The sequence below is a fragment of the Macaca mulatta genome, chromosome 1, assembly GCF_049350105.2.
Source record: "Macaca mulatta isolate MMU2019108-1 chromosome 1, T2T-MMU8v2.0, whole genome shotgun sequence".
NCBI lineage: Eukaryota > Metazoa > Chordata > Mammalia > Primates > Cercopithecidae > Macaca > Macaca mulatta.
In genome coordinates this window covers 12,251,737-12,273,477 of record NC_133406.1, presented here as the reverse complement: position 1 = coordinate 12,273,477, position 21,741 = coordinate 12,251,737, and the positions used below count along the sequence as shown (strand labels likewise).

Below are 21,741 nucleotides of genomic sequence, written 5' to 3'. Positions count from 1 at the left end.
TTCTGACAAAAATTTTACCTAGGAGTGATTGAACACTTTTTGTTTGAGACTGAAATTGCCCACCAGATAGGTTTATTCTCTGACAGTGTTGGTGTAAGAGCAGAGACAAAATCTGCAGGCTTGCAGCCCTTTATCACAGAGTGGCTTCAACTCAACCTGCGACCTGTCCACGTCACTGTGGCATGTTTCTCACAGCCATCTCTTAACCGGTTGATTGAAATGAGCTGTGGAAAGAATGATGTATTTCAGAGATGTTGAATAAGGGGTACATGTTCAAGAAATTCGTACACCTTCCTTCTCACTCCTCAGCTTGTACATGGGAAGTGGAAGTTATGTGGTAGATGTTTAGGAACAGCTGCCTTCAGCTTACTTGCTTACCTTCTGTCCCTGCCACCTTTCTTTATTTGGTTTCTTACAAAAGATCATGTTCTTATGGTACTGGTACCAAAACAGAGATATAGACCAATGGAACAGAACAGAGCCCTCAGAAATAATACCACACATCTACAACTATCTGATCTTTGACAAACCTGACAAAAATAAGAAATGGGGAAAGGATTCCCTGTTTAACAAATGGTGCTGGGAAAACTGGCTAGCCATATGTAGAAAGCTGAAACTGGATCCCTTCCTTACACCTTATACAAAAATTAATTCAAGATGGATTAAAGACTTAAATTTAGACCTAAAACCATAAAAACCCTAGAAGAAAACCTAGGCAATACCCTTCAGGACATAGGCGTGGGCAAGGACTTCATGTCTAAAACACCAAAAGCAATGACAACAAAAACCAGAATTGACAAATGAGATCTAATTAAACTAAAGAGCTTCTGCACAACAAAAGAAACTACCATCAGAGTGAACAGGCAACCTACAGAATGGGAGAAAATTTTTGCAATCTACTCATCTGACAAAGGGCTATTATCCGGAATCTACAAAGAACTAAAATTTACAAGAAAGAAACAACCCCATCAACAAGTGGGCGAAGGATTGAACAGACACTTCTCAAAAGAAGACATTTATGCAGCCAATAGACACATGAAAAAATGCTCATCATCACTGGCCATCAAAGAAATGCAAATCAAAACCACAATGAGATACCATCTCACACCAGTTAGAATGGCGATCATTAAAAAGTCAGGAAACAACAGGTGCTGGAGAGGATGTGGAGAAATAGGAACACTTTTACACTGTTGTTAGGACTGTAAACTAGTTCAACCATTGTGGAAGACAGTGTGGTGATTCCCCAAGGATCTAGAACTAGAAATACCATTTGACCCAGCCATCCCATTATATTTGGGATATACCCAAAGGATTATAAATCATGCTGCTATAAAGACACATGCACACATATGTTTATTGTGGCACTGTTCACAATAGCAAAGACTTGGAACCAACCCAAATGTCCAACAATGATAGACTGGATTAAGAAAATGTGGCACATACACACCATGGAATACTATGCAGCCACAATAGTTCATGTCCTTTGTAGGGATATGGATGGATGAAGCTGGAAACCATCATTCTCAGCCAACTATCGCAAGGACAAGAAAACAAACACTGCGTGTTCTCACTCATAGTGGGGAATTGAGCAATGAGAACACTTGAACACAGGAAGGGGAACATCACACACTGGGGCCTGTTGTGGGGTAGGGGAGGGGGAAGGGATAGCATTAGGAGATATACCTAATGTAAATGACGAGTTGAGTGCAGCACACCAACATGGCACATATATACATATGTAACAAATCCGCACGTTGTACACATGTACCCTAGAACTTAAAGTATAAATTAAAAAAATAAAAATAATAAAAAAGAAAAAGATCATGTTCTTAACTATGCATTCTAAACCAGCAGTAGTTCACAGGTGCCAGACCTACACTTGAGATACCCTAGGGCCATTCAGAGGATATTGATGACTGATGTGCTGGGTGTGATTTATTTTTTGCAGAATTTGATGAGCTTGTTGAAGCATACCAAGAGCAGGCCAAAGGACTTCTGGATGGCGGAGTTGATATCTTACTCATTGAAACTATTTTTGATACTGCCAATGCCAAGGTGAGCTAAGGGAGTAAAAGCAGACAGGGGTGGGCTGAGGGCTGTGGGAGAGTCTCCTGATGTTCAGAGAAGATAATATTAGCCATTATCAAAGTTAAATAAATTATCTGCATTTGCTCCCTTTTATTCTTGAGTGTTTTTAACTGAGGCCAGTACAATAAGAAAAACTTAAACCTGCTTTTGAAGCTTTTAAAATAACTTTTTTCTAATTATGAAAATAGATATTTTGATATATAGCTAGTATAAATGCATATATAGGTAATAAATACATGCTGCTGGTTCTAAATTTGAAAGATACATAAATATACAGAGTGAAAAATGAATATCCTTTCCTTTCCTAGTCTTTAATTATCCAGCTCCCTTTCCAGAGACAGCTACTATTGCCAGTTTGGGGGTCCTGGCAGATGCTGTACAGAAATAAGCATGCGTGTACGTGTGTGTTTGTGTTCCTTACATACATGCAAAGGCGCATAAGTTTATGGAGAGAGAAGCAAATATCCTTATACATATGTTTTTACACAGTGTATCTGTAGGATACATTTCTACAAGTAAAATTGCTGAATCAAAGGGTATGTGCATTGTTAATTTTTATCTTTAGTGTCAGATTACCCTCGTTTGAGACTGGACTCAATTATACTCCGTTCAGCAAGAAGTGTACAATAGTGCTGGTTTCACAGCACTCTCACTAGCGCAGTGTATTATTAAACTATTTGACCTTTTCCAGTTTGACAGTTTGCCTCACTGTAGTTTTAATTTGTATTTTTCTTACTACTAATGTAATTGATCATCTTTCTTCAGTTTTGGAGCCATTTATATTTCATTTTCTATGACTTACGTCCTCTGTCCTTTTTTTCTATTGGACTTTGGCTTTTTAAAATTGAGTCCTTTACTGAGAAAATGAGGCTCTTCTCAATAATGAACAGCAGCTACTGCCCTCCAGTTTGTTTGACATTTGACTTTCTTTATGGTGGTGATGGTGGTAGTGTGGTGGTGGTGTGTGTTGGTGTGTGCGTTTTAATGGTGTAGGAGAATGTTTCTTAAGTGTTGTATGGTTGAATTTACAGATTCTATTTTTTTGCTGTGGAGGGGGAGACTATAGTTACAGAGGCACTCCTCAGTTGAAGAGAAGAAAAAAAGGGAAAAATGGCCTTTTCCTCCCTAGTACTTTACAGTTTCATTAAATGTTTAATTGTTGTGGGAATCAGACCACAGGTCCAGAGTTTTTGAACTTTTCAAAAAAATCATTTTCTAAAGTACTTGCAAGCAGGAAGAATGTAGAGAGCCACTACCGGCCTGAAGCTGGATGACCACCCTACCTTGTTCTTAACACATGACTTTCATTGGGTTCTTTTTTATATATCTTTTTAGAAATTGTTTTGTGAATCTCCAGTAAACAAATTGTAATTTGAAAAGGAATTCAGATACACATTTTGAAAATGAGAGCAGTAACAAACAAGATAAGGAATATATCTGAAATGAGATTCGCATATACATTTGCAAAGAGTCACGATATTGTTTAGATTAGAAATAAGAGGGATTAACATGAGGGGATAAAGCATTAAAGATATGTTTTGTTGAGTTTCTAAGTTTTCAAATGTGTGGCATACATTCTGATTATATGGAACTAATGTCCCTCATGATGCATCTGGTATTTATTTTGGAGTGAGAAATAGAATCGGGAGCTAACTTTTTTCCTTTAAAGTTTAGTTTTCCTACCACCATCTATTAAGCATCCTGTTATTTCACAGTGATAGGAATGATGTGGAACATTATCCTTATCATCCAAAATTCTGGAGTGCATTTGGATCTAGTGTTTACTGGTAATCTGTCTGCTGATGTGACGCTATTGTACCATTTACCATAACATTAGAATATGTCTGAGTAACTGGTAGGCTTAGTTTTTTTTTTTTTCATTGAGTCCCATCCCCTTTTCCAGATACCCCTTTTCATGGCTATTCTTACATGTTTGTTTTCCATAAGATCTTTAGGATCAATTTGTCTATTTCTAAAGAGGAAATTCTGATATTATTGATTTAGTAACTTTCCATGAAAAAAACCTACCATCACAGGAAAGGTACACGTTAATTACAGGTTGCATTCTGATTTCAGAGAATTAATTGTGAAAACATACATATCTTAAAATCAAGAAATAAAATGATAAAAAGAGAAGATCCATTACCTGGAACTTAATACGTGGACTGAACAGCACAGAATAACATAGGATTTGTACCTTTACTACCTAATCTAAGCTGATGCTGTTTTTTGCAATGATGGATACTGTTGGTTCATATACCTACCATGTGTATGAAAGGATGCGAAAAGCAGGGACATTCTTATTTATTAATTTTTGAGTCAGAGTCTTGTTCTGTCATCCAGGCTGGAGTGCAGTGGCATGATCACAGCTCAACCTTGAACTCCTGAACTCAGGCAATCGTCCTGTCTCAGCCTCCTGAGTGTTATTTATTTATTTTTAATTTTTACTGAGGAAAGGAAGAAAGAATACCCTTTAGCTCCTCCTCAGGAAATACTAGTTCCTAGGTGAACTTTCAGTCAGCTTTTGTTTTGTTTTAATATGCACAGTATTACACTTGAGAAAGAAGTGCTGGAGTTGTGCCTTATAAGGAAGACACTTCTTCCCAGAGAGCTTGATGTGTATCTTATCTGAAGAGGTCTTAGAAAAGGGTGCATTCTAATCAGGAAGTTAGACTAATCTTGGAAACAGTCTCAGAAATAAAGACGTTCTTTCTTTTTTCCCTGACAGGCAGCTGTGTTTGCACTCCAAAACCTTTTTGAGGAGAAATATGCTCCCCGGCCTATCTTTGTAAGTTCTAAAGTGTTTGCACAATACATTCTGTCTTCTATTAATAATTGTCCTTTTGAGCAAGTTTTTCCCCACCTTGCATAGTAGAACTATTAATAGTATCTTTTAGAACTCACCTACTTTAACTTCCATTGTTCACTTCCCTCCCACCACTTCTAGACCAATAACAGTCTTATATCTGGAGAGGCAAGGAAAATGAATCTAGAAGTAGCTGATGAAAGGCAAGCTGTTCAAAAGAAGCCCACTGTATTGGTCCTTGAAGCCAAAGGCTTCAAGGCTCAGTCTCATTAAGGCCCAAGGAGGGGTGGACTTGCATGCTGATGGCCACATAGCCAACACCGAAGACACCAGCCTGCTACTTTATTAACTCAGTAGGCAGACCTCTCTGCTGAGTCCTAAAATTGCTTGGTGAGAAGCGAATTGAATACAAACAAGGGTGTTAGATAAGTCCAATGTTTAACAGCAGGAGGTCAGGATAACTTGATTGTTATCTCTGGGAAAACTACCTCTAATAAGACTGGATGTGTGAATTCCAAAGTTGTTTCAGTCATTGCTTTTGCCTCAGTGACTTTCCCTTGTCTCTGTTTCTGTGGCTTCCTGCCTCTTCCCCTAATCTCTTGGCATATGTCTGTTCTGACTGTTATAGAAAGTGCTCCCTTTGAATTTGAGTTCCACATTTCTTTTCCTTGTAAAAGAGCAAAGGAAGTCAGCTTGTTCATTTGATTTTGTCTTTATAGCTATATTCTTGAGTCTGTATTGTTGACTTTGTTTACTTTGTCAATTCAGATTTCAGGGACGATTGTTGATAAAAGTGGACGGACTCTTTCTGGACAGACAGGAGAGGCATTTGTCATCAGCTTGTCTCATGCAGAACCACTCTGGTGAGTGATCCATCTTTCTGTAACTTCTTCTCTTTATGGGGGAACCTTTTCTCATGGCTGTGGAATATGACCTGGGAAGGGATTGCTTCCACATATTTTTACTGCACCACTTCTATATTGAGTTTCCTTTAAGTACTTTCCGACTTTTCCCAAAAGGATTCAGAAGATTGCTGCCTAAATGGGTCAGTCTGAGGGACTGGAAAAGTTCTCATATGGTTGCCTGTTTGTCTGTAGGTGTGCCCTTTATAGTTTGCAGTGCTTTGCAGATTTTAGGGCAGTGCCACTCCCTATTTATGAGGCAACCAGAAGCAGTCAGTCATGGAATAAGGTGGGAATTCTAAAGCTCTGGTTTTTATCTGTAAAGTGAATATGGCATTTGGCATGGTGGTGTGTGCCTGTAGTCCCCGCTACTTGGGAGGTGGAAGCAGGAGAGGATCTCTTAAGGCCAGGTGTTGGAGGCTATAGCTCCTGTGAATAACCACTGTATTTCAGCTTGGCCAACATAGCAGGACCCTGTCTCTGAATAATTAAATTAACATGACTTTTAAAATCTATTTAAAAATATCTCCCTATTTACATTTTATTTTTCATATCAAAATGTTTTAAATTGTGTACTTTGAGTGACATGGAAGAGTATCTGAGTATATATACCGTTTTTTGCCTGGAGTTTTTTTTTTTTTCTGGGCTTTTTTCTTCTATTTCTCCTGCCTGGAAGCTATGCTGGTCCCCTTCCCCTTTTCCCCCGTTTCCGTCCACCATACCTCTTCACTCTGCTGACTTGTTCTTTTTTTTTTTTTTTTTTTTTGAGACGGAGTCTCGATCTGTCGCCCAGGCTGGAGTGCAGTGGTGCGATCTCGGCTCACTGCAAGCTCCGCCTCCCGGGCCGACGCCATTCTCCTGCCTCAGCCTCCCAAGTAGCTGGGACCACAGGCGCCCGCCTCCGCGCCCGGCTAATTTTTTGTATTTTTAGTAGAGACGGGGTTTCACCGTTTTAGCCAGGATGGTCTCGATCTCCTGACCTTGTGATCCACCCGCCTCAGCCTCCCAAAGTGCTGGGATTACAGACGTGAGCCACTGCGCCCGGCCTGCTGACTTGTTCTTAGCCTTTAAGACTCATCTCAAGAATCTTCCCTCCAGAGAACATTCCCTCTCTCACTAGCCCAGATCGATGTTCTTTGTTTACTTTTATTTTAGCCTTTGCCATAAAAAGTAAGAGTAGTAGACATTTGTTGAGAGTTTGCTGTGTGCCAGGCTCTGTTCTAAGTGCTTTATGTGAGTTCTTCCTTTAATTCTGGCAGTAACACCTTGAGGGTTGGTACTGGTATTAATGTCCCCATTTTAACAAGAAGGGTACTGAGACTCAGAGGTTGTAACTCACCCAAGGTGAAGTAAATAGAGAATCTGGGGACAGGAGCATACTTTTAACCACTGTGTTATATCACATTTTATCAATTATGTGATGTTCTTTTTTTTCACACTTAAATGTTTGTAATTACAGAGCGCATCTTGCAGTTGACTTAATGTCATATTGTGGTTTCTTAAAAGATGCTATTAATTTAAAGTGCATTAATAGACATTTGATTGGGCCTGACAATTAAGAAAATCGTTGTCTTGAACTGGTTGTAGATGACCTTCTTCACAGTTTTTTTTCTGAGCAGTCTCTTCATCTTTATTTCTCTAGTGTTTAGTGGAATTCTTGGCACATAGTAGGGATATAATAAATGTTTAACAGAAAAACTGAGGGTAGGAAGTGTAGGGGTCTCTGAAGACAAATTTTATCTAGTTTATTTAAATTTTTGTGCCTATCCGTGAGTGTTTGGAGCATTCCTCCCTTCACTGTCTTTCTCTTTTCCCGCCCCTTTGCTAAGTCTGAATTTGTTATGTGGTTAAGTAAGTGACACTGTAATGGATATATGTTACTCATCATGTATTTGTCAAAACCCGGAGAATATGCAAAACCAAGAATGAACCCTAATGTACACTGTAGACTTTAGTTACTAATCATGTATTGCTATTGGTTCACATTCTAATAGGTGTACCACACAAATGCAAGATCTTAATAATAATGATGTAGTCTTTCCTAGCGATTAGGTAAAACCTCTGTGTTGTCCTGGGTGTCACTGGAGTCTTTAGTTTGCCGAGAGTTCTCAAGGGCCCCTTAGAGGACGTTCTTCCTGCCACTGCCTCACCTCCAGGAGTCCCAAGATGAGGTTTTATTGAGGTCTAAATAATTTATGTTTTTATTTCTTAAGGAAACATTCAGTTTATTCTGACCTTTGATCCACTCAGTGTTTAATTTAAAAAATAATCCTTTCTATGACTTCAACTACAGTCCATTCACAGAGAGAATGTATTTGCTCTCTATTTCGTTATGAATCTTACAGACTGTATGGGGCAGATAGAAGGCAGCAAATAATATGTGAAAAGGATACATATTCTTTTTTTTTTTTTTTTTTTTTTGAGATGGAGTCTCGCTTTGTCACCCAGGCTAGAGTGCAGTGGCCAGATCTCAGCTCACTGCAAGCTCCGCCTCCCAGGTTCATGCCATTCTCCTGCCTCAGCCTCCCACGTAGCTGGGACTACAGGCGCCCGCCACCTCGTCCGGCTAGTTTTTTGTATGTTTTAGTAGAGACGGCGTTTCACCGTGTTAGCCAGGATGGTCTCGATCTCCTGACCTCGTGATCCGCCCGTCTCGGCCTCCCAAAGTGCTGGGACTACAGGCTTGAGCCACCGTGCCCTGCCAAGGATACATATTCTTACATATATGTAGGAAACTTTTGCTTACTGACTTGCGCTTATCACAAACTATAGAACAGTGGGGTAGAGCCTTTATATTACTGGTAATTCATCAAATATTTATTGAAATACTACTATATGTCCTGGAATACAGGCCAATGTGGAATAGTCCACACTAGGAGAAGTGCATAAGTAAATTAAAATAGAAAATACACAATGCTATACAGAACTATGAATAAAAATCTGGCAATACATGGGATAGTGGAGTTCTTGTGGGATTTAGAGACAGCTTGTAAAGAAGGTGACATTTGACATAGGTTTTGAAAACAGGAGACAGAGTTTTCCCTTCTTTTTTTCTTTTGAGATGGAGTCTCAAAATTCTCCTATTATCAACAGCTTGCATTGGTGTGGTACACCTATTACAATATGAACCAATATCAATACGTTATTATTAACTGAAGTCTGTAGTTTACCTTAGGGTTCATTCTTGGTTTTGTATATTCTATGGGTTTTGACAAATATATCATGAGTAACATATATCCATTACAGTATCATACAGAGTAGTTTCATTGCCCCAAAAATCTGTTGTGCTCCACTTATTTATTCTTTGTCCCAGCTCGCTGGCAAGGAATCTTTTCACTGTCTCTAAAGTTTTGCTGTTTCCAGAATGGAATATAGTTGAGACCACATAGTATGTAGCCTTTTCACACTGGCTTCTTTCACTGAGTGATCTTCATTTCAGGTTCATTCATGTCTTTGTAGGCTTGATAACTTATTTCTTTTTAACACTAAATAATATTCCATTGCAAAGACGTACTACGGGTTTTTTCCATTCACATATTGAAGACCATCTTGGTTGCTTCCAAGTTGGAGCAACTATGAACAAATCTCCCATGGCCTTTCTGCGCTACTCACAGAGGAGTCCATCTGGTGTTGTTCTGGATTCCCATTGTAACTTAAAGGGAAACTTTCATAATGTCTGGAGCCCTGGATGCCCTGCAAATGAAAGAGGAGGATGTCCTTAAGTTCCTTGCAGCAGGAACCCATTTAGGTGGCACCAATCTTGACTTCCAAATGAAACAGTACCTCTATAAAGGAAAAATGATGGGATCTATATCATAAATCTGAAGAGGACCTGGGAGAAGCTTCTGCTGGCAGCTTGTGCCGTTGTTGCCATTAAAAACCCTGCTGATGTCAGTGTCATATCCTCCAGGAATACTGACCAGAGGGCCATGCTGAAGTTTGCTGCTGCCACTGGAGCCACTCTAGTTCCTGGCTGCTTCACTTCTAGAACCTTCACTAACCAGATCCAGGCAGCCTTCTGGGAACCACGGCTTCTTGTGGTTACTGACTTGAGGGCTGACCAGCAGCCTCTTGTGGAGGCATCTTTATGTTAACCTGCCTACCATTGCTCTGTGTAACACAGATTCCCCTCTGCACTATGTGGACATCGCCATTGCATGCAACAAGGGAGCTCACTCGGTGGGTTTGATGTGGTGGATGCTGGCCTGGGAAGTTCTGCACATGCATGGCACCATTTCCCGTGGACACTTGCGGGAGGTCATGCCTGATCCCTGCTTGTACAGAAATCCTGAAGAAATTGAAAACGAAGAGCAGGCTGCTACTGAAAAGGCTGTGACCAAGGAGGAGTTTCAGGGTGAATGCACGCTCCAGCTCCCGAGTTCACTGCTACTCAGCCTGAGGTTGCAGATTGGTCTGACGTGTGCAGGTGCCCTCTGTGCCTATTAAGCAGTTCCCAACTGGAGACCGGAGCGCTCAGCCTGCCACAGAAGACTGGTCTGCAGCTCCCACTGCTCAGGCCACTGAATGAGTAGCAGCAACCACTGAATGGTCTTAAGCTGTTCTTACCCGGGCTGTTAAGCAACATGGAAATAAGGCTGATGGAAAATAAACATCAGTTTCTTAAAAAAAAAAAAAGCTCCCGTAAACATTCATGGCAGGTTTTTGTGTAGACCTAAGTATTCAATTCGTTTGGGTAAATAACAAGGAGAGGATTGCTGGATCTTATGGTAAGACTATGTATGTTGTGAGAAACTGCCAGACTATCCTCCAAAGCTGCTTTTCCATCTTGCATTCCCACCAGCAGTGAAGGAGAGTTCCTGCTGTTCCGCATCCTTCCCAGCATTTGGTGGCATCAGTTTTGGATTTTAGCCATTCTAATAGGTGATAGTGGTATCTTGTTTTATTTGCAATTCCTTAAAAACATATGATAATTTGGCCGCGCGCGGTGGCTCACGCCTGTAATCCCAGCACTTTGGGAGGCCGAGGCGGGCGGATCACAAGGTCAAGAGATCGAGACCACGGTGAAACCCCGTTTCTACTAAAAATACAAAAAATTAGCCGGGCGCGGTGGCGGGCGCCTGTAGTCCCAGCTACTCAGGAGGCTGAGGCAGGAGAATGGTGTGAACCCGGGAGGCGGAGCTTGCAGTGAGCCGAGATTGCGCCACTGCACTCCAGCCTGGGCGACAGAGCGAGACACTGTCTCAAAAAAAAAAAAAAAAAATGATAATTTTGAGCGTTTGCATATGCTTACTTGCCATCTATGTATCTTCTTTGGTGAGGGGTCTGTTCAGCTCTTTAGACAGTTTTTTTAAATTGCATTTATTGTTGAATTTTAAGAATTCTTTGTATATTTTGGATACAAGTCTGTCATATTCTACTTTCTATTGCTATAACAGAATACCTGAGATGGTAATATATAAGAAAAGAGGTTTATTTAGCTCACAATTCTGAAGGCTGGGAACTTCAAGATTGAGTGGCCACATCTGGCAAGGGCCTTGTGCTGCTTCATAGCATGGCAGAAAAGTGAAAGGGCATGTTAGCATGTGTGAAAGAGAGGGGGACAAGAGACTGGCTTGCTTTATAACAACCCGTACTTGAAAGAACTAATTTATTCCCTTGAGAACTAATTCAGTCTCCAGGGAACTAACCCAGTCTCTGGAGAAAGACAGTAATCCATCTTAATGATTTAATCATCTGTAAAGGCCCCACCTTCCAACGCTGTTTCATTGGCAATTCAATTTCAACATGAATTTTGGCATGGACAAACCACATCCAAACTATAGCAAATCCTTTATCAGATAATGTGTTTCGCAAATATATTTTCCCAGCCTGTGGTTTGTCTTCTCGTGATCTTAATACTCTCTTTTGCTGAACAGTTTTAAATCTTAGTGAAGTTCTAGTTATCAGTTTTTTTTTCATGGACCCTACCTTTGGTGTTTTACCTAAAAACTCATTGCCAAACCCACGATCATGTAACTTTTTTCTGTGTTATTTACAAAATTTTAATCGTTTTGCAATTTATATATACGTCTGTGTTCCATTCCATTAGTCTTTGTGAAAGATGTAATGTCTGTGTCTAAATTAACTTTTTCAAATGCAGATGCCCAATAGTTCCAGCACCATTTGTTGGAAAGAATATCCATTCTCCATTGGATTGCCTTTGTTTCTGTCAAAGATTAGTTGAATATATTTGCGTGGTTCTATTTCTGGACTCTATTCTGTTCCATTAATCTGTTTGTCTCTTACCAATTCCACATCGTCTTGATTGCTTGAGCTTTTTAGTAAGTATTGGAGTTGGATAGGTCAGTCCTTCAACTTTTGTTTTTTCTCTCATTATTGTGTTGGCTATTCTGGGTCTTTTGTCTCACCATACAAACTTTAGAGTCAGTTTGTTGATAGTCACAAAGTAACTGCTAGGATTTTCATTGGGATTCTTTTGAATATAGATCAAGTGTGAGAATTGATATCTTAACAATATTGCCTTCCTCTTCCTCTTTATAAACTTGAAATATGTTTTCATTTATTTAGATCCACTGTAATGTCTTTTTTTTCATATAGATCCAAGTATTTCTTTTGTTTTGATGCTAGTGTAAATGGTTTTGTGGGTTTTTTTTTTTTGAGACAGGGTCTTGCTGTGTCATTCAGGCTGGAGTGCTGTGGCATGATCATGGCTCACTGCAGCCTCAACCTGCCAGGCTTAATTGATCCTTCTGCCTCAGCCTCCTAAGTAGTTGGGACTACAGGTGTGTGCCACCACGCCTGGTTAATTTTTTTATTTTTTGCAGAGCTGGGGTTTCGCTGTGTTGCCCAGGCTGGTCTCAAACTCCTGGGCTCAGGTGATCCACCTGCCTTGGCCTCCCAAAATGCTGAGATTATAGGCATGAGCCACCGTACCTGGCATGTGTTTTTAATTTCAAATTTTGATTGCTTATATCTGGTATATAAGTAAACAATTGAGTTTTGTATAGTTACCTTGTATTTTGAAACCTTGGTATAATTGCTTGTTAGGTCAAGGAGTTTTTAGTGATTCTTTGGGATTCTGTACATAAACGATCATGTCATATGTGAACAAAGACAGTTTTATTTCTTCCTTTCCGATCAATATGTGTACCTTTTACTTTCTGTCTTTTCTTATTGCATAGGGACTTCAAATACAATATTGAGTAAGCGATGAGAGTGGGTATCCTTGCTTTGTTCCTTATCTTAGCAGGAAAGCATCTAGTTTCACATGATTAAGCTTGATATTAGCTGGAAGTTTTTTCTAGATACTCTTTATCAAGTCAAAATTTCCCCCTATTCCTAGTTTGCTGAATTTTTTAAATGAATGACTATTGGATGTTTGTTAAATAAAATTAATTTTGGAATCATTTCAGATTTATAGAAAAGTTGCAAAGATAGTGCAGAGAATTTCTCTATATTCTTTTAGTTTTCATGTTAACATAATGCATGACTATGGTACTTTTGTAAAAACTAAGAGTATATTACTATAGTTTGAGTATCCCTTATCTGAAATGCTTGGGACCAGAAGTGTTTTTGGATTGTAGAGTTTTTCGAATTCTGGAATATTTGCACTATACTTACAGTTTAGTGTCCTTAATCTGGAATCTGATATGGTCCAATGAACATTTCTTTTGTGGGTCATGTCAGTTCTCAAGAAGTTTCATATTTTGAAGTATTTTGGATTTCCACGTTTCAGATTAGGGATATTTAACCTATATTAACTAAACTCCAGATTTTATTCAGATTTCAAGGATTTTCCACTGATAATCTGTTTTCTATTCAAGGATCCAGTCTAGGATGCCACATTGCACTTAGGAATCACAGTAAAAGGAAAAAAGTAAAATGTGAAAACATTAGAGATCACATAGTCTGGTAACTTTGCAGTTGGCTCATAAATTCTGGAAGACCTCAGGCCCGCCACCTGCTGACAACCTTTTAGGATAGCAGGGTCTCTGCCTGTGGGGTAGGGCCTAAGTCCTGGTCTCCTGGACTTTAAGGGTAGCTTCTTTCCACCATTCCATGTTCCTTCTGCCTCCAAGATTTCCCACCTTTTAAATGTTGCTTTCAGGTCAGCTTTTTTTTTTTTTTAAGCAGTGTTAGCTTGTTGATATTTCTGCCCCACAGTATACCATGTGAACTAATTTAAGGAGTCCATCCATAGGCAGGGTCTTTCAGCTGTAAGATTATCTGAAGATGGAGACATTGGCAAAAATATTTAGTGCTGCAGGGGACCTGGGGACCTCAATGAGATGGCTTTGAAGGTAGTTGAATAAAAGTGTTTTGAATGAGATTTATTACCCACTTGGTTTTAGATATATTGTCTCTATATATAACTTATATGCATAAATATGAATGAGAGATGATGCTTTTAATATGTTTTTTCTGTTTTTCTAGCATTGGATTAAATTGTGCTTTGGGTGCAGCTGAAATGAGACCTTTTATTGAAATGATTGGAAAATGTACAACAGCCTATGTCCTCTGTTATCCCAATGCAGGTATGTGTTTCAAGGGGGTCACACATGGGGAGATAAAAGTAACATAAGACATGGCGTAGATGAGGTAAGAGATCGTGAATAAAAGATCTTGTTTTGCAGGTGTTGGTATAGTTGACACTTAATAAATGAAGAGTATCTGGGTGCAGTGTTTCCCTGTAGACCTGAGGGAAGTTTGGCTCACCCTGAAGCTTCAGAACAGTACAAAACTTCTGGAAATGAGCTTAGTCACATAACTGACCAGAGTTTTGCCTTTGGTGACAGCGTAAGCCTTGTGGACGTGACCAGAAAGATGGGTGTAAAGAAGAGAAGAGAGACCCCTTTTCTCTGGTCCATTCTATTAGTAGAAGAGCAAAAGAAGAATCCTGTTTGGTGTTACCTCTTTCTTCTCTGAAAGCTTGGACTTGCAGTTCATTATATGGAAATTTTTTGAAGATATTTGTAGACAGTTCTCAAACTTCCCATTGAATATTGGTAATTTGTTCAGGGTTAACCAGATTTCCCTGTGAATGTATTTGATCACTGCTTAGCTACTTAGAGCGAAAAGTCGTTTTTCAGCCTTCTTTCTCCAAATATATCATTTTAATGCACGATAAATTTTATTTCCCACCAGCAGTAAGATAACTGGAAGCAGATAATAAATAAAACAAGAAACTGGATTGTTATAAGCTGAAGTCTTACTTGGGAAAATTTATTCGAAAGGAGACTGGCTGATTTTTGTTGGTTTTTAATGGCATGTTAGTTGCTCATTAATTAGTTCAAAGGTTATGTAGTATTCCTTCCACCCCCACCCCCAAGCGGCTGTGTAACAAGAATGAATGAATTTCCCTTATGGGAAGAGGTGGGGCTGGGGGCATTCTGTTCTGCCTAACAGTGAATAGAATCTTTTCTTTCAGATGGAAAAGAAATAATAGAGTTCATTTTCCTCTGCAATTTTGTGTGTGTGTGTGTGTGTGTGTGTGTGTGTTTAAGTTTTTTGGAAGGTGTGGTATCTTTGTTTACTGTGTAAATATTATGTGTTTGTTTTTGCAAGTAATTTAATATAAATATAAAATTATATAGTTATTAACATAAAGTCTTTAAAAATACAATGTATATTTGTTAAGGCAATTTGCAATAATAGTTGAATTATCCCTTCTCAGGTCTTCCCAACACCTTTGGTGACTATGATGAAACGCCTTCTACGATGGCCAAGCACCTAAAGGTCAGGGGTCCTCCTTTCACTGGCTTTTTAAGAGAGGCAGAGAGATTGAATAGAGTATTTAGAAGGAGAATTTTCCCTGGAGAAATCCCAATGTACATATAACAAAGAAAAGTTTAGCTACCCCAAATTAAGGTACTAGAGGCACAGGGGAGGACTAACTGTCGGCATCCTTATCCTCAACTGGCACTGGTGGCTGTTGGAAAATTCTCACTGGGGTCCACTCCAAACAAATAATTGAGACTTGGCTCTCCTCTGAGATGTTGCTTCCCCTGCAGCCTTCCCAAGTTGTAGCTTTCTGCCGTCACACCCCTCAGACTGCTGGGTGGAGTAGATGTCCCCCTGGCCTCCCATCGTCACCCCCATCATTCTCCCTGTCTGTCATACACCGGCCATTGTTTAATCCTAGGTCATGAGACCGTACTGTCCACCGCCGCTTCTTACTGCACTTAGCTACTAATCCCTGGGTGTCTTTCCCCTTGTTCCTTGAATTTTTAGCTTCTGTTTCACTGACATTCTCTCTCAAGCTATTTCTGACTTACTTCTTATGATATCATTATCTTTGTAGACGATCTTTCCAATACTCTTGACTTCTCAGCTCCTTGACTTTGTCTCTTAGTTATGGTGTTCTTTATTCAGTAGCCTATGGTTAAACGCTAGACTCATGCTGTCCCATATCTAGCCACTACCATACGGTTTTTGGAGCCCTTGAATTGTGGCCAGTGTGACAGAGGAACTGAATTGTTACTTAAACATTTTAAAAATTAATGTAAATTTAAAAGTCTGTACTCTATTTGTGTTATTTGAAGATGTGTTATCCAACTCACATTCATTCAGCTCAGCATATGGGTAAAAAAAAAATCATTAGATAGGCAAATCTCCCACTGAACTTTATTTTTTGTGTTTATTTTTTTGAGACATCTCTGTTGCTCAGGCTGAAGTTCAGTGGTGTGATCATAGCTTACTGTAGCTTCGAACTCCTGGGCTCAAGCAGTCCTCCCACCTAGACTCCTGAGTAGCTGGGACTGTAAACACATGCCACCATGCCCAGCTAATTTTTAAATTTTTTGTAGAGATGGGGTCTTGCTATGTTGCCCAGGCTGGTCTCAAATGCCTGGCCTCAAGTGATCCTCCTGCCTTGACCTCCCATAGTGCTGAGATTATAGGTGTGAGCCACCATACCCAGCCTCTCACTGCATTTTAAGTGGTATAAAGGATTTCACAGCATCTGAACTATTCTTTGCTTTTATCCTATGTCTAGGGCATGTGACATCTTTATATCCAGAGTTAAGTACATTTGACTCTCTTTTTATTATAGTCTTAGTTGTTCAGGAAGTATAGATGGCTTTTATGTTGAATTGGTGGGAATGAGTTTAGAATTCAGATGAACTTGCTGAAACTTTGTCTTTTCCTAAATGCAGGATTTTGCTATGGATGGCTTGGTCAATATAGTTGGAGGATGCTGTGGTTCAACACCAGATCATATCAGGTAATAATCACCTATAGACAATATATCTAAAACCAAGTGGACAATCAGATAATACTCTAAATATGTACCTTTTGTTGTGGGCTGAATTGTGTCCTTCCAAAATTTGTATGTTGAAGTTCTAACCCCTCCTGTTTCAGAATGTGGGCTGTATTTGGAGATAAGGCCTTTAAAGAGGGGACTAAGGTAAAATGAGGTCATACAGGTGTACCTAATCCAATATGATTGGTGTCCTTTGAAGAGCGGGACACAAATGCGCACACAGAGGCAAGACCATGTAAAGACACAGGGAAGAAATAACTAGCTACAAGCTGTGAGACAGGCCTTAAAAGAAACTAACCTTGCCTGACGCCTTCAACTCAGACTTCTGTCCTCCAAGTTATGAGAAAATACATTTCTGTTATTTAAGCTACCCAGTCTTTGGCACTTTGTTACGGCAGCCCTTCCTAACAAGCTCATACATCTTTATATTATGAAAAATTTTAGAGAAATAATAAAATGGACCTCTATATGCCTGTCACATAGTTGCCATAATTTTCGATGTTTTTCCGTTCTTACTTCATCTGTCCCTCAACTTTTCCCCCAGATTATGTAAAACAAATCCCAGTTATTATGATATTCTATCCTTAAATACCTGAGTAATATTTGAATGCTCAAAGAGGACAGCTCATATTTATTGTGGGCAAATACAGGCCTCCATTAGATTCCCTCGTGGAAGGAAAAGCAGGTGTCTTGAGGTCAGGAGAAGCATCTTCACTTTGCCTGGTTCACAGTGGTTACTTAATTCATGTTTTCAAGTGAGTGTGTGAAGGAAGGGAGTGAAACGAGCATGACCGTGTGTTTCATTCCTTAGAGTTTTATAGCTTATAGGAAGATTGGAATTCAGTGATTTGGAATGTCGTTTAGGACTGTTTATATTTGTTTTTTTCCCTGGAGTGACTGATGATCATATTTCCAGCCAGTCATCTCACTGTTCCAAGTCTGTTTTCATGTGTGTAATATGTTCACTCTACCGAGTTACCTTGTAGTTCACTGCTTTTGTTGACTGATGTGATAGACTCTTAGTAAATTTTATATATATATATATTTATATATTTATATATATATATATTCCAGTCTGGAGTGCAGTGGTGTGATCTCAGCTCACTGCAAGCTCCACCTCCCAGGTTCACGCCATTCTCCTGCCTCAGCCTCCTGAGTAGCTGGGACAACAGGCGCCCGCCACCATGCCTGGCTAATTTTTTGTATTTTTAGTAGCGACGGGGTTTCACCGTGTTGGCCAGGATGGTCTTGGTCTCCTGACCTCGTGATCCGCTCGCCTTGGCCTCCCAAAGTGCTGGAATTACAGGCGTGAGCCACGGCGCCTGGCCTAAATAATAATTTTTAAAATATCTTGCAAATAATTTCTGAAAGCTGTCAGTAAATATCACTTATCTTTGGATCAGCAACTATTTCTTTTTGTTTTTGTTTCCTCTTTAAAAACAGGAGTTGTGTTAAATGTCTGTGTGTATGTTTGTGTGTATCTATATTTATATCTCTGTGTATATGTTTGCTTCTTTTACTTAGACATTCACATTCTAATTTGGGGACAGTAGAGTAGAGCAATTCTTACTGGTCCTGATAAATTTAGTGGAGTAGTCAGATTTTTCTGGTTGATCAAAGACATGATTCATTAAAACTGATAAGGTTCAGTGGAGTGTGAATTACCAAAACAAATCTTTAAGAGTAATTATTTTGGAGTTTTAGTGCTTTATGGCTGTGTACCCGCCCTACTGTGTGTGTGCTGTAGTAAAAGCAGATCCACTGGACCTAATTCCCTTCTCTCCTAGCCCCTCTGCTTGTGCCTGCTCCTTTTTGTCGAAGGTGAAATCCTTTTTCTGCTCACATTTTGAGTAGGAAGCAAGGATTGTGTGTGTGTAGATTTGACAGAGTAAAAGACATCTGTGGATGTGGGGAAGGTGGAAGGAAGTTTGCAGTTTGCATTTGTGCTAACTGTCATGTAGCTCCAGGTTCACGTCTCAGAAAGTAAAAACAACCCAGCCAGCGCATAGCCGACGGGCAGGCACACAAAAGGTGCAGTTTATAGATTAATTTTCTGCATTGCTGAGAAAACTAAAAGGCATAATTGTTGCTGCACACTTGGAATTAAGTATATAACTATATATATAGTTATGTTAAATAGACAATTTCATAGTTAAAAATTAGTTTTGAAATTAGTTTCATTAAATATATTTTATTCTGAATTAATGGAAATAGTGTTTTCTCTTTCAACTCAGGGAAATTGCTGAAGCTGTGAAAAATTGTAAGCCTAGAGTTCCACTTGCCACTGTTTTTGAAGGACATATGTTACTGTCTGGTAAGTCATAAAGACCTGGTATTCGTCATTTCAGAAACCATTTGTAGAATGTGACTATTCTAAGTGGTAGTGATATTTGTGCTAGGCAGCTTGCTTATTAGGTTGAAGAAGAATCCATATATTCTTGGCACTTACATGAATTCTAGTGAAGAACCCTTTGTTTTTCCAGGGCTGGGGCAGGATGACATCAACTTTAGGGTAAAAGTGAAGGAAGGCCCAGGTGATTTGCCCAGGTAGGGTCCTTGGTGGTGGCTCGATGGTCCTATCTTTATTGTCCACTGTTTTGAAAACATACTCTTGGCCACAGCCTAACAATTTTAATTTTCAGGTTGAAATTAGTTAGAAAATTCCAAACTGCCAAGGTGTAATGTTTGGTAATAGCAGCAGCATTGTCCTGGAAAATTGTTTGTTTCTGAAATATTCTTGTTGTAATCTTACATTTACCACATGTTTAGGACATTACAAAGACTTGTGGTATTTATTTTTTCTTTGGTTCTCAACAATCCTTTTGAGGTACGTAGCCTACCTTTTTCAGCATTAATTTTGTGTTCAAACAAGGAACGTTAGTAAACTAGGTCATCTGGCCAACTGTTAGAAAAATAACTTTAAATTTCATATTTTTGCTTCGGTATGTTCATGATATATTAAATGGTAACTTCAAGCAGAAAAAGTATGATTTTTTAGAGAACCTGCAAATAACACATATGAGGAATTATGTTCCCTAATAGCTTAGAATTTAACATCTCTCTGAATTGAAATATTTTTGTTTCATATGTTGTCCTATGAAAGGTAAAATAAATTACAAATGACAGCAAAAGTAGTGTCTACTTTTCTCACTCAGAACATAACACAGAATTAATCCCAATCAGTGAGTGTGAAGTTGGGTTAATAAACATACCAACTATGGTCAGGCTAGCCTTTTTTTTTTTTTTTTTTTTTAAATACTCCAGAAGGTAGAGGATGAGATTAGGAAAAGTAGGATTCATGGTTTATGATACTCCCTCTCTGGAAATAGTGGCTTTTATCAGAGAGAGGTGTGGCAGGAAAATTTATTTATTTCATCCCTGGAACTTAATGTTAGTGCATTACTTCAGCCAAGCACTAAGAGTGGAAAACATTCAGCCTTTGCCAAAATTGAAACAAGAGAGCCATTTACGTAAGATTTTAAAAAATAATTTACATGTAAGAATAAAATAATTTTTTCTTCAATTTGAATGTCATATGCTATTGCTAAATTGCTTTAAACAGTCACCTTCCATCAGATTTTAAAAGAGTGACATCAGATGTGCTATTTAAAATTGTTCTTTTATAAACCACAAGCTTGAGAGAAGTGTGATCTTTGTATCAAGTACTTCACATTCATAATAGATCATTCGCACTATGTGTGAGATGCTTTGGCGGGGGAGTCACACGGAAATGTCAGCATTGAAATGTTGGCTCCCTGCTTGCCTGTCCTGGGAACCTCAGGGTCAGACTAAGATCGGGCATACCCTGGGACTAGCATGGAAGGCTGGGGCCATGAGGATCATTGCCGGGTGGAAGGGAAACCATAAGCCAATACTGGGCGTGGAAAGCGATAATCTCAGTGCACCAAGCAGCCTGGAATGCTTTTATAATGACCCAGTTTATAGTCATTATTTTTCTCTGCCTCATAGCTGTTTCTTCCTAAGCCCATGCTTTGACAAAGGTCTTAAAAGCCATTTTCTCTTATTAGCAATGAAAGCAATGATTGTGGGTGCTAATTCTGTGCTTATCAATGTTATTCAGTTTCATTTTTACAATAACAGTATAAAGCAGACACTTTACTGTCTTTGTAAACTCAGAGGCATATGGGAAGTTGCCCCAAGGTTGTTCATTCAGGTAAGTGATTTGAACCCAAGGCCGTCTGTCCCCAGAACCTGCCTATAACCACCTAGTGAGACTGCCTCTCCTAATACTTTAAAGGTAATGAATAGAACAAAAACAGTTCAGAGCCTTTTCTATAGTGATACTTCACACTGTACGTTTGAGACTGCCTCTCCTAATACTTTAGACATAATGAATAGAACAAAAACAGTTCAGAGCCTTTTCTATAGTGATACTTCACACTGTACGTTTGAGACTGCCTCTCCTAATACTTTAGACATAATGAATAGAACAAAAACAGTTCAGAGCCTTTTCTATAGTGATACTTCACACTGTATGTTTTTACTTCGGTGTAATATATCCACATGTATTATCTGATATTTGCCCCTAAATTGGCCAGTGGCAGGGGAGATGTTACGATGTTGGTAGATAAGGAAACAGGCACTAGAAGTCCACCTGGCTTACCTAGAGCCAGCTCATTAGTGATAGACCTGCCACAGTGACTCCTGTCTCTCAGGTCTCAACCTGGGTCCCTGATTCAGCCTTGTTGATTATGGGTTCTAGG

The 21,741-nt window shown here is 39.3% G+C and overlaps 1 protein-coding gene across 5 annotated transcripts in view; it reads left to right on the top strand.

Moving 5' to 3' along the window:
• The window catches only part of MTR (5-methyltetrahydrofolate-homocysteine methyltransferase), a 107,852-nt gene that overhangs the window by 16,238 nt on the left and 69,873 nt on the right, over window positions 1-21,741 (top strand). For all 5 annotated transcript variants that reach the window (XM_077998301.1, XM_015127036.3, XM_015127046.3 and 2 more), the window contains 7 exons: window positions 1,949-2,055; window positions 4,817-4,876; window positions 5,663-5,757; window positions 14,191-14,291; window positions 15,431-15,492; window positions 16,911-16,978; window positions 19,252-19,331. In XM_077998301.1, the coding sequence (XP_077854427.1) occupies window positions 1,949-2,055; window positions 4,817-4,876; window positions 5,663-5,757; window positions 14,191-14,291; window positions 15,431-15,492; window positions 16,911-16,978; window positions 19,252-19,331 (573 nt within the window). The remainder of the gene's footprint in view (window positions 1-1,948; window positions 2,056-4,816; window positions 4,877-5,662; window positions 5,758-14,190; window positions 14,292-15,430; window positions 15,493-16,910; window positions 16,979-19,251; window positions 19,332-21,741) is intronic.